The 20,021-nt window shown below is 48.0% G+C and overlaps 1 protein-coding gene across 1 annotated transcript in view; it reads left to right on the top strand.

Moving 5' to 3' along the window:
• The window catches only part of LINS1 (lines homolog 1), a 159,830-nt gene that overhangs the window by 2,854 nt on the left and 136,955 nt on the right, over positions 1 to 20,021 (top strand). Inside the window, exons 2-5 of the mRNA XM_060260293.1 lie at positions 729 to 1,275; positions 1,374 to 1,463; positions 13,809 to 13,950; positions 15,519 to 16,118. Coding sequence (XP_060116276.1) covers positions 868 to 1,275; positions 1,374 to 1,463; positions 13,809 to 13,950; positions 15,519 to 16,118 — 1,240 coding nt within the window. The 5' untranslated portion in view covers positions 729 to 867. The remainder of the gene's footprint in view (positions 1 to 728; positions 1,276 to 1,373; positions 1,464 to 13,808; positions 13,951 to 15,518; positions 16,119 to 20,021) is intronic.

Below are 20,021 nucleotides of genomic sequence, written 5' to 3'. Positions count from 1 at the left end.
GACTCTCAAGAGTCTTCTCCAGCACCACAGCTCGAAAGCATCTAGTCTTCTGTGCTCAGCCTTCCTTATGGTCCAACACTCACAGCCATACATTACTACTGGGAATACCATCACTTTGACTGTACGGACTTTTGTTGGCAGGCTGATGTCTCTACTTTTTATTATACTGCCTAGGTTCGCCATAGCTGTCCAAGAGCTTACAGGGCTCTTAGTACAGAGCCTACCGTAAGCTCCAAGAGGATTGGCTACATCAGGGGTGTGTGGCCTAATATGCAAAGGAGTTCCCGCTACAAAAAAAAAGCCCTGGGAATGAATATGTTTTGTCAAAAGCTAAATAGGGTGTTCCTTTCTGAGCCCCGTGGTGCAGAGTGTTAAAGCTGCAGTACTACAGTTCTAAGCTCTGCTCACGACCTGAGTTCGATCTCCGGCGGAAGCTGGGTTTTCAGGTAACCGGCTCGAGGTTGACTCAGCCTTCCATCCTTCCGAGGTTAGTAAAATGAGTACCCAGCCTCCTGGGGGGAAAGTGTAGATGACTGGGGAAGGTAATGGGAAACCACCCCGTAAAAAGTCTGCCGTGAAAACATTGTGAAAGCAACGTCACCCCAGAGTCGGAAACGGCTGGTGCTTGCACAGGGGACCTTTTCCTTCTAGTCTGAATTGTTTGGGATTCTTACTACTTTAAAACGTTCATGATGCTGAGCGTATACAATGTCTTTTCCCCTGTCCAGGTATGTTAAGCAGGAAGAAAACCCTGTACACAGTTCTAATGCTTCTCTTTTAATGGATAACATCATTCACCTGAGAAGTGGCCAGAGCCACACATCATGAAACCATAAAGAATTCTTGAACGTACTGAATTTCCCCACAATGGGGAAGCTCTTTCATTTCCTACAGCAGATGTATGATGAGCTACTGAAGGGTCGCCCATTGGCAAAAGATAGTCGCAGTTACGCAGCTCTTCTCGATCCTCTCATTGCGTCCCAACATTTGTCAACAGAAACCAACGAGTCTCCTACAGAGAAATGCCTGTCGTCTTCTGAGGCTCCACGCAGTGGGGACTCTTCGGCTCTGGCTTCTCTATCCCATGAGATAAATACTGAACCTGATGCGACTGAGAACGTGAACCGACCGCGGGAAATAACTCTGCTTCAGCTCACCTTGATGGAGATGGTGATAACCAAAGCGCGGAACCCGCGGATGGAAGCTGGAATGAAAATGACTTATCTTGACATTGTTAGAACTCTTGTGAAAGAAGCAAGCATTGACCCAAAATTAGTAAGTTTTTTTTTTTAAAGCATCAGTACTTTAAGAGTCAGATGGTTTGTTGGTAACGCTCGTCTGAAATTTCCCCCCTCTCTTCCCGCATGTTGCAGATTTTCTTGTTACGCACCCCGGATAAACTGATGTCTCACATAGCCTGTAAAACTTTGGTCTCCCTTGTGCATTTCCAGTTAAGAGACGAGGTAAGCTCACTATGCTGAAGCAAAATTGCCAGTTTCGTACTGTCCTTTTTCTTTTCTTTTTAAGGCAACTTTTCCTGGAAGTGAGTTTTTTTCTTTGGCCCTTTGCAGGGCTTTTTTTTTGGTAGCAGGGACTCCCTTGCATATTAGGGTACACACCCCTGATGTAGCCAATCCTCCTGGAGCTTACAGTAGGCCCTGTAAGAAGAGCCCTGTAAGCTCTTGGAAGATTGGCTATATCAGGGGTGTGTGGCCTAATATGCGAAGGAGCTCCTGCTACAAAAAGAGCCCTGTATCTGCCTATATATGTAGAGGCATCTGCTTATATATAGGCAGATGCTTCTACATAGGTGAGCAGCAAATTAGCATACAACTCAATGAAGATGTTTTGACATATGCAAAGACTAGACAGCTGCCCACCTGCATCTACCACCTGCGTTGTATTATCGCAAGTGCTTTGAGATCTGTGGCGCAGGAAGGCGCTGAATTTAAAAGCCGTTTCAGGAATCACGAGAGTGTCATGCTTTGCAAGGCTTTTTTTGTAGCAGGAACTCCTTTGCATATTGAGCCACACGTCCCTGATGTAGCCAATCCTCCTGGAGCTTACAGTAGGCCCTGTACGAAGAGCCCTGTAAGCTCTTGGAGGATTGGCTACATCAGGGGTGTGTGGCTTAATATGCAAAGGAGTTCCTGCTACAAAAAAGGCCCTGGCCCTTTCACTCTTAGACCCATCATTACATCCCAGCATCTCCACTCATGTGTCTTTCTTGTTTATGCTGTGATGCAGGAAGGTGAAACTCCGTGAAAATGGCCATTGCCTTCCTGCAGTGCCGGAGGACACCAATCTGGGCCCTCTAAGAACTAACAGCTTTGCTCGCTATCATCTTTAAGTTTGGTTTTGCCCTCAGATCTGTATATTCTGCCACCCTGTCATTATTTACTGAATGGTATCGAGTGGGAGGTTAACAAGGCTGTGGCAAAATTTTTGGCTGTCGTTCTTACATTTAAATCTGACCATGTATGAATGCATTTGTAATCTCAGTTTCTTCTTGATTTTATCTCCAATGTTTAAATTTTTTTATATATTCGGTGTATTCTCATTTGCAACTGTTCTGCCATTAGAGGTTTGGTATGGTAGGTTTGGTTTGGTTTAAATCTAGTGGGCCACAAGCCTGGTCTTGTAGATAAGGCCCAAACTGGGCATGATGTCTAAAACAAGTTAGATCAGAGTTGCCACAAATCCATGTTCTTCTTACAGTCAGGTGTGACACTGGGGGCCTAACGTTCTGAAGTGTGCTTGGGTTGTCAGCTCTAGGCTGGGAAATACTTGGAGATTTCCTGGAGGGGGTAGGGTTTGTGGAGGGGAGGGGCCTCAGTATGGCACAGTGCCATAGAATCTACCAAAGTAGCCATTTCCTCCAGAGGAACTGATAGGGTTGCCAAGTCTATGTTAGAAAATACCAGGAGACTTTGGGGGTGGAGCCACGAGGGGGCGGGGTTTGGAGAGGGGAGGGGCCTCAGTAGGGTACAATACCATAGAATCCACCCTCCAAAGTAGCCCTTTCCTCCAGAGGAACTGATAGGGTTGCCAGGTCTGCGTTGAAAAATACCAGGAGACTTTGGGGGTGGAGCCAGGAGGGGGCGGGGTTTGGAGAGGGGCCTTAGCATGGGATAACGCCAGAGAGTCCCCCTTTCATAGCAGCCATTTTCTGCAGGGGAGCTGATCTCTGCCAGCTGGAGCTCAATTGTAAAAGTGTGAGGCTGCCAGCCCTAGCTGGGGCCTAATTCACACAGCACAGGTGGAGGAGGGTCTTCCTTCCCTCTCACACTGTTTTTGCAAGTTGAAACAGCCATGGCGGGGCGGGAGCTGTTTGCCCATCATGTCCAGTTTGGATGCAAAAGCTTAATGTAAACAGACCTCACAGCACTCTTGATTAAGCTTGCTGTCGCTGTACCTTTTCAAATAGTTTGAGGCATACTGTTTGCCTGAAAATGGGGATGGAGAATCAGTTATCTTCCCCCTTCCAAGGCTTTGTTCTGCCTAATCCCGGAATGTAGAAGATTGTTTCACGTGTGTAGCCATGTTGGGCTGCGGTAAAAGAGCAAGATTCATGTCTTGCAACACCTTAAAAATTAACCAGATTTCCAGAGGATTCATAAGAACATAAGAGAAGCCATGTTGGATCGGGCCAGTGGCCCATCCAGCCCAACACTCTGTGTCACACAGTGGCCAAAAAAACCAGGTGTCATCAGGAGGTCCACCAGTGGGGCCAGAACACTAGAAGCTCTCCCACTGCTGCCCCGCCCCAGCACCAAGAATACAGAGCATCACTGCCCCAGGCGGAGAGTACCATCTATACCTTGTGGCTAATAGCCACTGATGGACCTCTGCTCCAGATGTTCACCCAATCCCCTCATGAAGCTTTCTATACTTGTAGCTGCCGCCACCTCCTGTGGCAGTGAATTCCATGTGTTAATCACCCTTTGGGTGAAGAAGTACTTCCTTTTATCCGTTCAGCAATTTTGTTGAGTGTCCACAAATCCTTGTGTTGTGAGAAAGGGAGAAAAATATGTCTTTCTCTACCTTCTGTGTCCCGTGCATAATGTTGTAAACCTCTATCGTGTCAGTCAATGTTTCCCCGAGCCAAAGAACCCCAAAGTCAAAGGTCTCCGCAAAAAGACAGCTTTGACTCTCGAAATCTTATTGGTCTTCAAGGTGTTGCTGGACTTGAAAGTTACAGGTTTTTCCATATCCAAGTTTACACAAACACCTGAGAAAACTGTCCTTGAGCTATTTTATCCAGAATATCTATATGCCACTTCTTCAGAGACCTCTGTGAGGCACCTCAGAAGGTTGAAAGGCCAACAAAAATCGTAAAACTAATCAATATCAACATTACTAATATTTAAAACAAGCCATAAAAGCACAGGCCATTTAGATGGTACAACCTCCGGCTATGATCAGAATTAAACGTTGTTTGCCTGTTCCATGTTTTAAAATTTTACTATGCATCAAAAACTCAGCATTGTGGGAAAGGGTGCTTCCCTTTCTGTTTTCCTTTGTAGTTAAAGTACTCAGAGTGGCTTACAAAACTTTTAAAAAGCTGCCCCAAATAAGTGCAAAACGAATGACAACTGGCAGTTACTAAAATATTTAAAAGTACCAGGGAAGGGTTATATCTTTTTTTATTCCAGAACCCCTTTTTAAAGTTTTCAGCTGGCTCTCAAAGGCCTTTAGGGAGAAAACCGCCCCCAGTGAAGCGGGAAGTGATTTCCATGGAGTAGGAATGGTGGCCCGGAAATCTCCACCATTCCGCTCTGCCGTACTAGTTTTCTGTAGCTCTGTTCGGAAGTGAATTTGTGTATCTACAACATATGTACAAGTCTATGTACAACGTTCACTTGAGTTTTCTTTATGCATGCACTGAGTCATTTTCATGCTTTACTACCCACACAGGTAGCTGAATGTGTGATTGAAACCACAGATATAGTCAGCCAGGGCTTTTTTTGTAGAAAAAGCCCAGCAGGAATTTATCTGCATATTAGGCCACACCCCCTAACACCAAACCAGCCGGAACTGCATCCCTGTGCGTTCCTGCTCAAAAGAAGCCCTGTAGGCAGAGACTGGGCCCTGGCGTCCGTTGTAAAAGTGAACGTGCGTTCATGCCTTGTTGCAAAAAGATTATGCAAAAAGATTCTGGGTGTGCATTCACTGTAATGCCTGCACAGAGGTTTATGTTTCTTTTTAATGGCTAATTGATGCAGCCAGAACTGACAACGCCAAGGCATGTGAGGCTATGACTCCTGTGTCCTCTGTTGAGCCCGGGGGCTGTGCACATATCCCCGGGGGCTGAGTGCAGATTGTTTCCCAGCGTGCACCAGCGTTCCGTATGCCGAGGACCTGATCCACAGAGTGATCAGGATTCAGAAGTCTCTTTCCACTGGCAGAGCCAATTTGGTGTAGCGGTGTAGGGAGAACCGGGTTTGATTCCCCACTCCTCGACTTACAGCTGCTGGAATGGCCTTGGGTCAGCCATAGCTCTGGCAAAGGTTGACCTTGAAAGGGCAGCTGCTGTGAGAGCCCTCTCCAGCCCCACCCACCTCACAGGGTGTCTGTTGTGGGGGAAGAAGATAAGGGAGATTGTAAGCCGCTCTGAGGCTCTGATTCAGAGAGGAGGGCAGGATATAAATCTGCAGTCTTCTTCTTCTGGGGTTATGTATGGCTTCCTTTACCCTGCAGTACTGCACTCATTGGGCAGAGGGCTTCATAGCACAAGGGAAATGTCATTTTTGTTGACTTGGCTTCCAAATCAGCAGATTCAGTGGGCTGACGAGGTAAGATGTGTGTGAGACTGTCTGTCTTATGGTCCTGCTGTGATGCACAGTGCTGGAAAAGGCAATACTGCTGTACAAAGAAGAGAAGACCCTGCAGGGGGCAACAGGAAGCCAGTTAGATTGGATAGTGAGGCCAGCACCTTTTCTCCTTTGAAGTGTTAATTCATCGTCCGCATCCAGATTGCTACTCTTAGGGCAATCCTCTCCTCCTTCTCAGCCTTCCCCTCTCGCTCAGCCAGAGATGTAGTTAGGAAAAAGGAGACAGAGATAGGTTCATATCAAGTATATTAATTCCTAAATAATTCCTTTATCTACACTTTAATCAGGTTGTGCTGTGTTAATTACTCTGCCATCACACAGGCCAAAGGCCAGCAGTGCTGAACCTCCAGCCCAGGGGGGGCCAGACTGTGGCTCTTTCATACATATTGTATGGCTCTTGAAGCCCCCACTGCCCTGTCGGCCATTTGTCTCTTTAAAACACTTCTCCAAGCCAAGCTGGCTGGAAGTTTGGAGAGTTTATTTAAAGTTGCTTTTCCCCGCTCCCTCCTTTCCTTCCTTCCTCCCTCCCTCCCACTTCTCTCCTTCCCTTCCTCCCTCTTTTCCTTCCTTCCTTCCTCCCTCCCTCCCTCCCACTTCTCTCCTTCCCTTCCTCCCTCTTTTCCTTCCTTCCTCCCTCCCTCCTTCCTTTCTTCCCCCTCCCTCCCTCCCACCTTCCTTTCTTCCCTCCTTCCCTCCCTCCCTCCTTCCTTTCTTCCCTCCTTTCCTCCCTCCCTCCTTCCTTCCTTTCTTCCCCCCTCCCTCCTTCCTTCCTTCCCTCCCTCCTTCCCTCCCTCCCTCCTTCCTTTCTTCCCTCATTTCCTCCCTCCCTCCCTCCCTCCCTCCCTCCCTTCCTTCCTTCCTTCCTTCCTTCCTTCCTTCCTTCCTTCCTTCCTTCCTTCCTTCCTTCCCTCCCACCTTCCTTTCTTCCCTCCCTCCCTTCCTTCCTCCCTTCCTCTCTTCCTTTCTTCTTCCCTCCCTCCCTCCTTTCTTTCCTCCTCCTTCCTTACTTTCTTCCTTCCCTCCCTCCTTCCCACCTTCCTTTCTTCCCTCCTTCCTTCCTTCCCTCCCTCCCTCTTTTCTTTCTTTCCTCCTTCCCTCTTTCCTTCCTTCCCGCCCTCCTTTCTTTCTTCCCTACCCCTTCCTTCCTTCCCTCCCTTCCTCCTTCCTTCCTTGCAGCTCTCAAGCGTCTGACGTTTATTCTGTGGGGCTCCTACATGAAACAAGTTTAGCCGCCCCTGTTCCAGCTGGATCCCAGAGCTGCAAAGCAGCCCTGGCATCTCTCACCGTAATGTACGTGCCTTCCGAATGTTTCATGGTACTTGTGCCTTTCCCAGACAATAGAACTATTCTCCTTCTTTTAGTTGTCAAGGTTTCAATTTTAAAAAGTGCCCTATATTTATAGAAGTGTAATGATGAGGACGACTGTGTGTGGTGTGGGTTAGCGTTTCTGTCCTTCGACGAAGAAAAACCCTGTTTTATGAGATTTCCTAACTCTTGGGGGTGCTGCAGACGTAAAGATGAAAGGGCATTTTATAATGGGACCTTTCAAACCTGTCAGAGGGAGGGCGTGCTTGATGTTGCAAAGAGGGGTCTGGTGTTCTGGCCAGTGTTCCCTCTAAGCTGAGTTAGTGTGAGCTAGCTCACACATTTTTGGCCTCCAGCTCACACATTTTTGTCTTAGCTCAGGAAGGATATTGGATTTTGGATTTATATCCTGCCCTGTACTCTGAATCTCAGGGTCTCAGAGTGGTCACAATCTCCTTTATCTTTTCACCCCTCCCGCAGCAGACACCCTGTAAGGTAGGTGGGGCTGAGAGGGCTCTCACAGCAGCTGCCCTTTCATGAACAGCTCTGCAAGAGCTGTGGCTGACCCAAGGCCGTTCCAGCAGCTGCAAGTGGAGGAGCGGGGAATCAAACCCGGCTCTCCCAGATAAGAGTCCGCTCACTTAACCACTACACCAAACTGACCCCAGAGCACACTAATTGATGCAGGAGCTCACAGCTTTCATGCCAGTAGCTCACAGAGTAGAATTGTTGCTCACAAGACTCTACAGCTTACAGGGAAGATTGGTTCCGGCTTCTGAATTTTGCCCACATATCAAGGAGTTTATGGGTCCCCCAAAAGAGAAGGAGCCTTGTGACTGCTACTGGGTCCATGGCTGCCAGGTCTCCTGCTGGGATGGGAGACCTCCAGGGCTTTTTTTGTAATAGGAACTCCTTTGCCTATTAGGCCACACCCCCCTGATGTAGCCAATCCTGCAAGAACTTACAGGGCTCTTCTTACAGGGCCTACTGTAAGCTCCAGGAGGATTGGCTACATCAGGGGTGTGTGGCCTAATAGGCAAAGGAGGTCCTGCTAGAATTCCTTACAGGGCTCTTCTTACAGGGCCTACTGTAAGCTCCAGGAGGATTGGCTACATCAGGGGTGTGTGGCCTAATATGCAAAGGAGGTCCTGCTAGAATTCCTTACAGGGCTCTTTGTACAGGGCCTACTGGAAGCTCCAGGAGGATTGGCTGCATCAGGGGTGTGTGGCCTAATATGCAAAGGAGGTCCTGCTAGAATTCCTTACAGGGCTCTTTGTACAGGGCCTACTGGAAGCTCCAGGAGGATTGGCTGCATCAGGGGTGTGTGGCCTAATATGCAAAGGAGGTCCTGCTAGAATTCCTTACAGGGCTCTTCTTACAGGGCCTACTGTAAGCTCCAGGAGGATTGGCTACATCAGGGGTGTGCGGCCTAATAGGCAAAGGAGTTCCTGCTACAAAAAAGCCCTGCCTCTTGCTAACATCCTTTGTTGCTCATTGCTGCTTCAAGTGGCAGAAGAATAATTTTTGTGAAGTTGGCATTATATGTGGTATGGCGCCACTTTTGGAGGTCCCTGGCCCAAAGGATGTCTGCTTAGCCTCAATGAGGGTCAGGATTTTCTCTGTCTTGGCCCCTGCTTGGTGGAACCGGCTCCCACTGGAGATCCGGGACCTGTGGAGCCTCCTGCAATTCCACAGGGCCTGTAAAACAGAGCTGTTCCGCCAGGCCTTTTGTTGAGGCAGTGGGCATCACCGACCATTGATACGGCCTCCCTGCCACATGCTGGCCCACTCTGGAGTAGTGACTGATTATGACCCCCATCCTCTGTCTTTATTTGTTTAGCCAGTTAGTTGTTTTAGAACAGCTGAACAGCAGCTTGGGAGCTACATGTGGAACAGGCTTCCTCGGGAGGTGGTGGGCTCTCCTTCCTTGGAGGTTTTTAAACTGAGGCTAGATGGCCATCTGACAGCAAGGAAGATCCTGTGAATTTAGGGGGAGGTATTTGTGAGTTTAGAGCGGTTCCTCAGTGGAACAGGCTTCCTCAGGAGGTGGTGGGCTCTCCTTCCTTGGAGGATTTTAAACAGAGGCTAGATGGCCATCTGACAGCAATGAAGGTCCTGTGAATTTAGGGGAAGGTATTTGTGAGTTTCCTGCATTGTGCAGGGGGTTGGACTAGATGACCCTGGAGGTCCCTTCCAACTCTATGATTCTATGTTGCTCTTTCACACATATTGTGCAGCTTTCGAAGCCCCCACCGCCCTGTCAGCCAGCTTGGAGAAGGTATTTGTCTCTTTAAATTGCTTCCCCAAGCCAAGCTGGCTGTTGGCTTGGATAATGCATTTGAAAATTAAAGTTGCTTTCTTTCCACCCCTCCCTTCCATCCTTCCTTCTCTCAAACATCCGATGTTCATGTCTTTCAGCTCTCAAACATCTGACATTTATTCTATGCGGCTCTTACGTTAAGCAAGTTTGGCCACCCCTGCTTTAGAATGTAGCTCTGCTGTGCGATTGAGAGAGCCTGGCGGTAGCGGGAGACAACAGGGAGTGAGCCTGCCTGTGGCGCCTTGCATCCTAGGGCCAGCACTGGGTGCGGGGGGTGGTGGTGGTGCATTGCAGTTCTCCTCGAGGTTGAAGCTTGTCACTGAATTTGGGGCTTTTGACAGAGGGAGGTGTGAGATTGTGTGGCTGCCGCACCCCCTCCCCCCAAGCCTGTTGACTGTAGCAGTTCCTTTAAGGCAGGCTTGTTTAGTTGCCCTGGTTGATGACACTTGGCCAACGGTCCTTGGCTGCTGTACTTCTGGCAATGGAACGCAGCGCTTCATGCTCTAGCTCAGGGGTGGCCAAACTGTGGCTCGGGAGCCACATGTAACTCTTTCACACATATTGTGTGTCTCTCGAAGCCCCCACTGGCTGGCTTGGAAAAGACATTTCTCTCTTTAAATCACTTATCCAAGCCCAAGCTATCTGGCAGCTTGGAGAATGCATTTAGAGTTAAAGTTGCTTTCTTTCCACCTCTCTCCTCCCCACCTATTTTCCCACTGAATGTAGCACCTTTAATTTATTGTGGTTTTTAAAATTTTAACTGTTTTAACTGTATTTTTAACTATATGTTACCATATGAATTGTATAATAATCATGGTACACAGCATGTCCTGTTAGCCACCCTGAGCCTGCTTCGGCGGGGAGGGTGAGATATAAATAAAAATCATCATCATTATTATTATTATTGTTATTGTTGTTATTATTATTATTATTATTATTATTATCTTCCTTCCTTCCTTCCTTCCTTCCTTCCTTCCTTCCTTCCTTCCTTCCTTCCTTCCTTCCTTCCTTCCTTCCTTCCTTCCTTCCTTCCTTCCTTCCTTCCTTCCTTCCTTCCTTCCTTCCTTCCTTCCTTCCTTCCTTCTCTCAGACATCCAATGTTCATGTCTTGTGGCTCTCAAACATCTGACGTTTATTCTCTGTGGCTCTTACATTATGCAAGTCTGGCCACCCCTGCTTCATCAGAAGCTTCTGAAATCTTTGGTCTTTAAGTCTCTGGTTGATCCACCTAGATTGTCAGGCGGTAGTTCTCTATGCTGTGCAAAACCTTCTGTGCATATCGAGCAAAGGAGCCCCCCCTGAGGAGCGGGCTTGGACCACCAGGGCCGGCGCTAGGCTTTCTGGTGCCCTAGGCCAGACGTGCTGGCTGGGACTGATGGGAGTAGTAGGCAAAAAACATCTGGAGAGCTCCCGTTGGCCACCCCTGCCCTAATTATTAAAAAATATATAGGGAAATTGAAGAGCACCAGACTCGAAACTTTTCACATTTTCAATTTACTGGTTTTTAATTTTTCAAAAAAATTGTGATGTTATTAAAAAAAAACTTGTGAGAAGAAGTGCTTTCCGGCCATGTTAGGAAAGAGGGTGGCAGGAGAGGATGAGGTGGGAGGCCAAGTCACACATCGGGAAGAGAGGGGTGGCTTGGCTTTGTTGAGGGCAGCTTGGTGATGGGAGAGGACAAGGTGACGGCGGGGAGGAGCCAGAGTCATGCATCAAGGAGCGGGCGCCCAGTGGTCACCCTAGGTGACTCCCTACTTTGCCCACTCCCACGCACCAGCCCTGTGGACCGCAGTCGGTGGTAAAACATCTCTGGCACCTGGCTTTACATTTTATTGCGCGCGCGACCCGACCGGACAAAGCGATGCTTATGTCAGACGTGGCCTTTGTAATAAATGAATTTGATACCTCTGATCTGGTGCGCTGCCTTAATTTTTCCCCGGGGGGTGGAGGCATGCTAGATCATTGCCTTTTCAGATGACAGATGGGTCTTGCGTGATCGAATGACGCTCTATGGTAATAGAAGGAGGGCAGGAACGTATGAACGTCTATGAAGCTGCCTTATACTGAATCAGATCCTCGGTCCATCAGAGTCAGTATTGTTTGCTCAGACCAACAGTGGCCCTCCAGGGTCTCAAGCTGAGGTTTTTCACACCTGCTTGCCCAGACACCTACTTCCCGAAGGGCTGCATCCGTGGCCCCTTCTGATACACCCAGGGAAATGCTGATGGCCACTTTGGGGTCAGGCAGCAATTTCTCTCCAGGCTAGTGTGGCCTGGGATCCTGGAGGTTTTTTGCTATCTTTTGGGTGCGGAGCAGGGGTCACTGGGGGTGTGTAAGAGGGAGGTATTTGTGGATTTGTGGGCATTCGATGAAATTGCTGAGCAGACAGGTTAAACCGGATAAAAGGAAGTACTTCTTCACCCCAAGGGTGATTAACATGTGGAATTCACTGCCACAGGAGGTGGTGGCGGCCACAAGCATGGCCACCTTCAAGAAGGGGTTAGATAAAAATATGGAGCAGAGGTCCATCAGTGGCTATTAGCCACAGTGTGTGTGTGTGTATATATAAATATATATATATATTTGGCCGCTGTGTGACACAGAATGTTGGACTGGATGGGCCATTGGCCTGATCTAACATGGCTTCTCTTATGTTCTTATGATTTCTGGCATTATACAGGAGGTTGTTTTATTTATTTTATTTATCAGATTTATATCCTGCCCTCCCCTGACAGGTTGGACTAGGTGACCCTGGTGGTCCCTTCCAACTCTGTGGTTCTATAAATCCTTCCTATGTGCACGGATTCCGTAAAGAATCTGTTGTTTTGGGGGATGGAGGAGTATTCGAACCCTCAGCCTTTGCTAAACAGGAAAGAGCTGGTGTGTCTGGGAGGCACAACACTCCCAAAGCACATGTGCTACAAAGCCCGGGGATTTTGGGGGGGGGGGGTAGAATTTTTTTGGGGGTAGGGACTCATTTGCATATTAGGCCACGCCCCCTGACACCAAACCGGATGGAGCTGCGTTCTTGTGTGTTCCTGCTCAAAAAAAGCCCTGGTTCCCCAGCAAACACAAAGACTTTGTAATGTGTAGACGAGGGGTGCTTGCTTCTATATCTTATCTTGTAACTGATTTCTTTTTATGATGCTTTTAGTCTTTTTTTTTTTTTTAATCATTAAGTTCTTAATTTTCTATTGTGATGGCCTTTGGCTATATGCAATAAATATTTCTGCTTTCCCTGACACCGCCATTGTTTCCCACAGGGCTTTTTTGTAGGAAAAAGCCCAGCAGGGGCTCCTTTGCATATTAGGCCACGCCCCCTGGCACCAAACCAGATGGAGCTGTGTTCTTGTGCATTCCTGCTCAAAAAAAGCCCTGGTCGTTCCCCAGCAAACGCAAAGACTTTGTAATGTGTAGACCAGGGGTGTCGAACTCATTTGTTACGAGGGCTGGATCTGACATAAAAGAGACCTTGTTGAGCCAGGCCATGTCTGGTTGGGCCGAGCCATGTCAGGCCGGGCCTTGTGTGTATCTATTTAAGATTAGGTAGCAGAAATATAAATTTTATAAAGAACACAAACTCAAAATCTTTTTTTTAAAAAAACTCAAAGCATGCTTAAAACGCTAGCACTCATTGGTCTTAAAAGTGCTTTCTTTGTATTTTTCTCATGGGATCCAGGGAACTGGGCAAAGGAAGCTCTGGCTCTTTCCTTCGTTCTCCAGGGACTGGGGCCAGGGAGAGGGGGGCCTCAACGAATAGAAGGAAGAGAGACTTGGCTCAGTAGCTCTGCTGTGTGATTGAGAGAGCCTGGCAAGCTCTCCCTCCTCCCTTCCTCCCTCAATGGAGGAGCCTCAGTAAATAGAGAAAATTGAGGTTTTGCTCTGTACAGCTCTGTTGTGTGATTGTGAGAGCCCGGCAGTGCAAGCCGTGATGCAGAAGGAAGCAAGTGAGGGGGAGAAGGAAGCAGATGACAGCCAGTTGCTTGGGGGCCTGATAGGATCCCTCCGGGGGCCTGGTTTGGCCCCTGATTGCATGTTTGACACCCCTGGTGTAGGCTGAAGGGTACCTCCTCCCAGAGTGCCCAGCCCTGCTCTCTGTGTCCCCACCTTCAGAGGAGAGGCAGGTAGCAACCCGAGGCAGGTGGGACCTTGCCTCTGTCAGGCTCGCCTGGTACCTACTTCACTTCCTTTTCAGTGCCAGGCCGAAATATATATACACACATACCCAGGCCTTTAAATACTTTGTTTTAAAAAAAGACTTTTAAATGTTTCATGGTCAGCTTCTGGCTTGAGGATCGTTTTATTGGCAGACCTGTGATATGCAGACCTGTCTCTGTCTCTTTCTCCAGGGTTCCTTGAACAGCTCCTGGCTTGCGTTTTGCTCAGAGACTTTGTCAGGATTCCCCAGCAGCAGCTGGGCAGTGGAATGCCTGTGGACGCTCACTAACACCGTCCGAGAAATTCTGAAGGATGAAACTTTGGACCAAGGAGGTATTGTCCCCTTTTGAAACAGGGATGGATTTTACAAATGCCCACTAGAGGGGGAAGGAGGTTGCAGAGCTCAGTTGCAGAGATTTCCCTTTCGCTGTGGGTGAAGTTTGTTCATTTTGGAGCCAAAAAGCAGCTGCGATGATAAAGCAGAATAACAATGCAGACGATGAGCCAAGTAATAGACCGTGAACCAATTAATGATATCAAAAATTGTATTAAATTTGTAGAAAATTCATTCGAATCTGTGGCTCGGGATCCACATGTGGCTCTTTCACACATATTGTGTGGCTCTTGAAGCCTCCACTGCCCCCATTGGCCAGCTTGAAGAAGGCATTTCTCTCTTTAAATCACTTCTCCAAGCCAAGTCAGCTGGCAGCTTGGAGAAGGCATTTAAAGTTGCTTTCTTTCCATCTCTCCATCCCCATCTATTTGCCTTCCTTCCTTCCTTCCTTCCTTCCTTCCTTCCTTCCTTCCTTCCTTCCTTCCTTCCTTCCTTCCTTCCTTCCTTCCTACCTACCTACCTACCTATCTACATCTGATGTTCATGTCTTGTGGCTCTCAAACATCTGATGTTTATTCTATGTGGCTCTTACATTAAGCAGGTTTAGCCACCCCAATCTATTCCTCAAATGTCTTGGTGCTTGTTATACTCATTGACTGTTATGGATGGCTTGGGACAAGAGAGAATGTGGACAGTGTTCAACCATTCCATGAAGAAGGTCTCTGAAATGGACCGATAAGCTAGCCAGCTCCGTTGAGACGTCCATCCCTTGATTCCATATTGGCACTTTGGGGAATTTATTGGGCTATACTGAGAATTTTGCACAAGCACTTTATTGTATTGCATTGCATCCTGTTAAGAGAAAAACTCAACTCTGTATAGGAATAGATGTTGTTACTATAATGGATATTGGATTTGAACTTCAGTGAATTTTTCACAAATTTAGTTAGAACCAGAACCAGTGGGGTTGAAATTAAAAGAGTTTCTGGCTTAACGTCAGGAAGAACTTCCTGACCGTTAGAGCGGTTTCTCAGTGGAACAGGCTTCCTCGGGAGGCGGTGGGCTCTCCTTCCTTGGAGGTTTTTAAACAGAGGCTAGATGGCCATCGGACAGCAATGAGGATCCTGTGAATTTAGGGGTAGATAAAGTTGTGAGTTTCCTGCATTGTGTAGGGGGTTGGACTAGATGACCCTGGAGACCCCTTCCAACTCTATGATTCTATGAATTTGATACAATTTTTGATATCAGTAATTTGTGCATGGTCTATTTTTGGTTACTTGGTTTATAACAAAGCAACTTGAACAGCTCTGGCTATCCCTATCTTGTTAGAATCCAGAAGCTAAGTGGGGTGGCCACGGTTAGTATTTGGATGGGAGACCACCAGGAAGAAGGGGGGGGGGTTGCTATGTAGAGGCAGGCAGTGGCAGACCACCTCTGCTCCTCTTCTGCTTTGAAAACACGCGGGTCCTGGGGTCGCCACCAATCAGTTGCAATTTCTCCGGCTGTCTAGGCCCGATTCAAGTGCTTCTCACACCCCGCCTTAAAACCGGTTGTGCTTTTGTTACAGGTGAACTCGAAAAGCTTTTTTCTCCACTCGATGGCATCCTGGAAGGCTTTTACCACTGCGCCTTGTCTCAGGGGCCTGATCTTCCTGAGGGCATCCTGGCCTCTGCAAAACACACAAACAGCCTGAGTGGTTTTCTTGACCTCCTCGAACTGCTGGCGGCCTCGAGGAGCCGCACAGCGGTCCCTTTTGCCTGCCAAAGGATGCTGTTTTTGAACGTTGCTGATGCATTGGGCCTGATCACCTCTCCCGTGCACGCTTTCATCAAAAAGAAATCTGTCGTCCTGCTGAAAAGATGCATTCTCTGCAAAGCCGGAGAAGACCTAGTGAGGGGAAAGGCGCCCCCTTCGTTCCCCCAGGACCCCCATTTGCATGAAGATAGGGTCGTTTTCTCAAACACCGTTTTGCAGTTTGTGGATTCCGGGTGGCTGAATTGGTTGTCTGTCGGTGAAAAGGCCGCCTACTTTGGAGGCAGTCAAGTTAGACCCGAATTTGATACCTGCGGTGGTCTGGATGACGTGTTCCTCAGAGCCTTGAGTTTAGTCCTGCTTAAAGCTTTAGAGACCAGGGTTCTGAACTCTACTTCTGAATACGAAGCCCAAGGTAATCTTGTTTTCAATGCCTGGTTGGTAGGCAGAGGTGGGGGATTAAAACCCTCTTTCCAAAATGGACTGCAGCCACTCTCCCTGCCTCGTTCAACAGAAGTTTAGTGTCACGTGATGTGATGGTATTGCTTTACTCTGCTCTGGTAAGACCTCACCTGGAGTATTGTGTTCAGTTTTGGGCACCACATTTTAAAAAGGATATAGACAAGCTGGAATGGGTCCAGAGTAGGGCAACAAAGATGGTGAGGGGTCTGGAGACCTAGTCCTATGAGGAAAGGTTGAAGGAGCTGGGCATGTTTAGCCTGGAGAGGAGGTGGCTGAGAGGTGATATGATCACCATCTTCAAGTACTTGAAGGGCTGTCATCTAGAGGACGGTGTGGAATTGTTTTCTGTGGCCCCAGAAGGTAGGACCAGAACCAGTGGGTTGAAATTAAATCAGAATACTTTCCGGCTCAACATTAGGAAGAACTTCCTGACCATTAGAGCGATTCCTCAGTGGAACAGGCTTCCTCGGGAGGTGGTGGGCTCTCCTTCCTTGGAGGTTTTGAAACAGAGGCTAAATGGCCATCTGACAGCAATGAAGATCCTGTGAATTTGGGATAGGTATTTGTGGGTTTCCTGCATTGTGCAGGGGGTTGGACTAGATGACCCTGGAGGCTCCTTCCAACTCTATGATTCTATGATTCTACTGCAGCAGAGGGACCATAGTGTAGAAGGCAATATTCAGATACTAAAGCACCATGTACGCTCAATTGTATATTGGATTGAAATAAGCACCTAAAATATGTAAGTGACGGGCCTCATTTTGGGCTGGAGCTCACAGGAGCAGAGCTCTGGAATCCCTAAATTGTATTGTGCTCTTTCTTTCTCCACCCTCCCCCCCCCCAAAAAATACTCACTTCTGGGCTCCATTGTTCAACCCTGCGGGAAAATTTTGACAAACTTTCTAATGTTTATTCCCCCCCCCCCCCAAAAAAAATGGGAAAATAACTAAAGCATAGGAGGGACGGTGGCTCAGTGGCAGAGCCTCTGCTTGGTAAGCAGAAGGTCCCAGGTTCGATCCCTGGCATCTCCAACTAAAAAGGGTCCAGGCAAATAGGTGTGAAAAACCTCAGCTTGAGACCCTGGAGAGCAGGGGAGGGATGGTGGCTGAGTGGTAGAGCATCTGCTTGGGAAGCAGAAGGTCCCAGGTTCAATCCCCGGCATCTCCACTAAAAAAGGGTCCAGGCAAATAGGCGTGAAAACCCTCAGCTTGAGACCCTGGAGAGCCACTGCCAGTCTGAGTAGACAATACTGACTTTGATGGACCCAGGGTCTGCTTCAGTAGAAGGCAGCTTCATATGTCCATATATATGTTCATATCAAGTAGACAGATGGAAAAAGTATGATGGGAGTAAAGTATATGGCCATTGAAGTTCAAGAAGCATTTGAAGGTAGATGCTGAGCTGATAGAATTGAATACGCCTGTCGGGGATGTTGTGGGGGTGGGGGTGGAGGTGTGTGGCAGATGCGAATGAGCTGCACGAACGAGTTGTGCAAATGAGCTCCGGCGCCTCTTTTTCTACAAAACGGCCGCTGGTGAGTGATATTTGTATTGTGTCAGTCCGCGCAAAGGTGTGATGCATTCCCAAACTTAAATTGTAGAAACAAAATGAAACCCCTGCCCAATATTTAAAGAGATTAACACTTCAAAGGGTTGTAAATGAGTCTCAAAACTGCAGGAAGCCACTTTGAAGAATCCTGTTTCTGTCTGCCTTCCTCCGGTCTCACAGCCTCAGTGAGTTTGCGAATCGGAACTTTTGAGTTTTAAAAGTTTTATTAGTTTCAAAAAGTTGGGAACTGGGGAATAAGAAGGAAAAAGAAAGGAATATAACAAATCAGTCTTAATCTACATAGAGAGTACTTTCAGATAATACAAGGCTACATCTGCGATACTTTCTTAAAATACATAGCTTGTCACGTATTGTTGTCTCTAAACTGTGCAACATCAGCATTTTAATATTTAGTGTTATAAGTCTTTTTGTTAAAATAACTATTGAATTTGACATTTCCAGTAAAAGCAATCTTATAATACAGAGTACAGGGAAAGGGAGAGATAAGATATATGAATCGGAACTTTTGGAAGGGTAGTATCACGGCAAAATGAACTCCGTATCTCTCAAGACTTTGAACATTTACTTGAAAGAGGGAATCGCCAGTAGGGTTTCAGAACGCAGCAACAGCCTACAAAGATTCACAGGGGACTAGATTTTCCCCTTGGCGTTCATTTAGAACTCTTTGACGTGTTAATCTCTTTAAACGTTGTGGGCACGTTTAGTTTTGCTTTTTCAGTTCAAGTTTGCAAACCTGTTGTACCTTTACAACAATGGACGCAATTCAAATATTATTTTATTTTTATTTATTTTTGTTGATTTGTATTCCGGCCTTTCCCGCGAGCGGGCTCGGGGCAGATAGCAACAAAAGTTAAACACAGATAGCAACACAATCTTCTGTATCTTCTCCCCACCCCACAACAGATTTGTAAGACCGCTTACTTCCTTGGCAGTTGGTTCCACCAGTGGGGGGCTCCAATCGAGAAGGCCCTCCCTCTGGTGGTCTTGAATTTGGCCTCCTTCGGCCCAGGGATTACGAATAGATTTTGAGATCCAGATCGAAGTACCCTCTGGGGAACATGTGGGGAGAGACAGTCCCTAAGGTAGGCAGGTCCTAGGCCATAGAGGGCTTTAAAGGTAATAACCAGCGCCTTGTAATGAATCCGGTACGTTATTGGCAGCCAGTGCAGTTCCCGCAGCCCCGGCTGTATGTGCTCCCACCTGGGAAGCCCCAATAACAGCCTGGCCACCGTGTTCTGCACTAGCTGTAGTTTCTGGGTTCGGCACAGGGGCAGCCCCAAGTAGAGGGCATTACAGTAGTCCAGCCTCGAGGTGACCTTAGCATGGATCACTGTTGCCAGGTCGTCTCTGCAGGAAGGGGACCAACTGCCTCACCTGTCTTAAGATGGAAAAAAGTGGATTTGGCAGTGGCTGCTTTCTGGGCCTCCATTGTCAGGGCAGGCTCCAGCAGTACCCCCAAGCTCTTGACCTTGTGCACCATTGTTAGTGGCGCACCGTCAAATGCTGGCAAGGGGATTTCCCTGCCCAGACCGCCACGACTCAGGCAAAGGACCTCTGTCTTTGCTTGATTCAACTTCAATCGACTCAGCCTGAGCCAACCTGCCACAGCTTGCAACGCCAGATCCAGATTTTCTGGGACACAGTCAGGCCGGCCGTCCATCAGTCGATAGAGCTGGGTGTCATCAGCGTACTGGTGGCAACGCAACCCATACTCGGGGCAATCTGGGCAAGGGGGTGCATATAGATGTTAAACAACATCTGGGAGAGCACCGCCCCCTGAGGCACCCCACAATTAAGCACGTGCCTCCGGGACAGTTCTCCTCCAATCGCCACCCTTTGTCCCCGACCATCAAGGAAAGAGGAAAGCCATTGCAAGGCCGACCCTTGAATCCCTGCGTCGGCGAGGCGGTGGGTCAGTAACCGACGGTCGACCATGTCGAACGCAGCTGACAGGCCTAACAGCATCAGCACCGCCGAGCCGCCTCGATCCAGAATAACAAGTGAAGGCTTGATTTGTATTGTTTGCAGGATTTGCCTGTTAACTGTGAAAGAGAATGAAAAAGAAAACAGCCTTCTTTGCAGCTCTTGAGCTAATCGTGGCCTTGTACCATCAATTTGTCACCCGTAGGCACTGAAGCCTGTGCAACTCACTGGATTGCATCACTGGACCTCGGGCAGACTGTTTGAAAGCACACCGCACCTTCCCATGGGAGCTGAGCGTTGCTCACCTTGAGACATTGCTGGTGCACTGTGTATGCAGCATTCCCTTATCGTGGGCCATTATCTG

This window comes from Heteronotia binoei, chromosome 19, assembly GCF_032191835.1.
Source record: "Heteronotia binoei isolate CCM8104 ecotype False Entrance Well chromosome 19, APGP_CSIRO_Hbin_v1, whole genome shotgun sequence".
Taxonomy (NCBI): Eukaryota; Metazoa; Chordata; class Lepidosauria; order Squamata; family Gekkonidae; genus Heteronotia; species Heteronotia binoei.
Note: the sequence above shows the minus strand (reverse complement) of the source record. Positions and strands in the feature narration are given on the sequence as shown.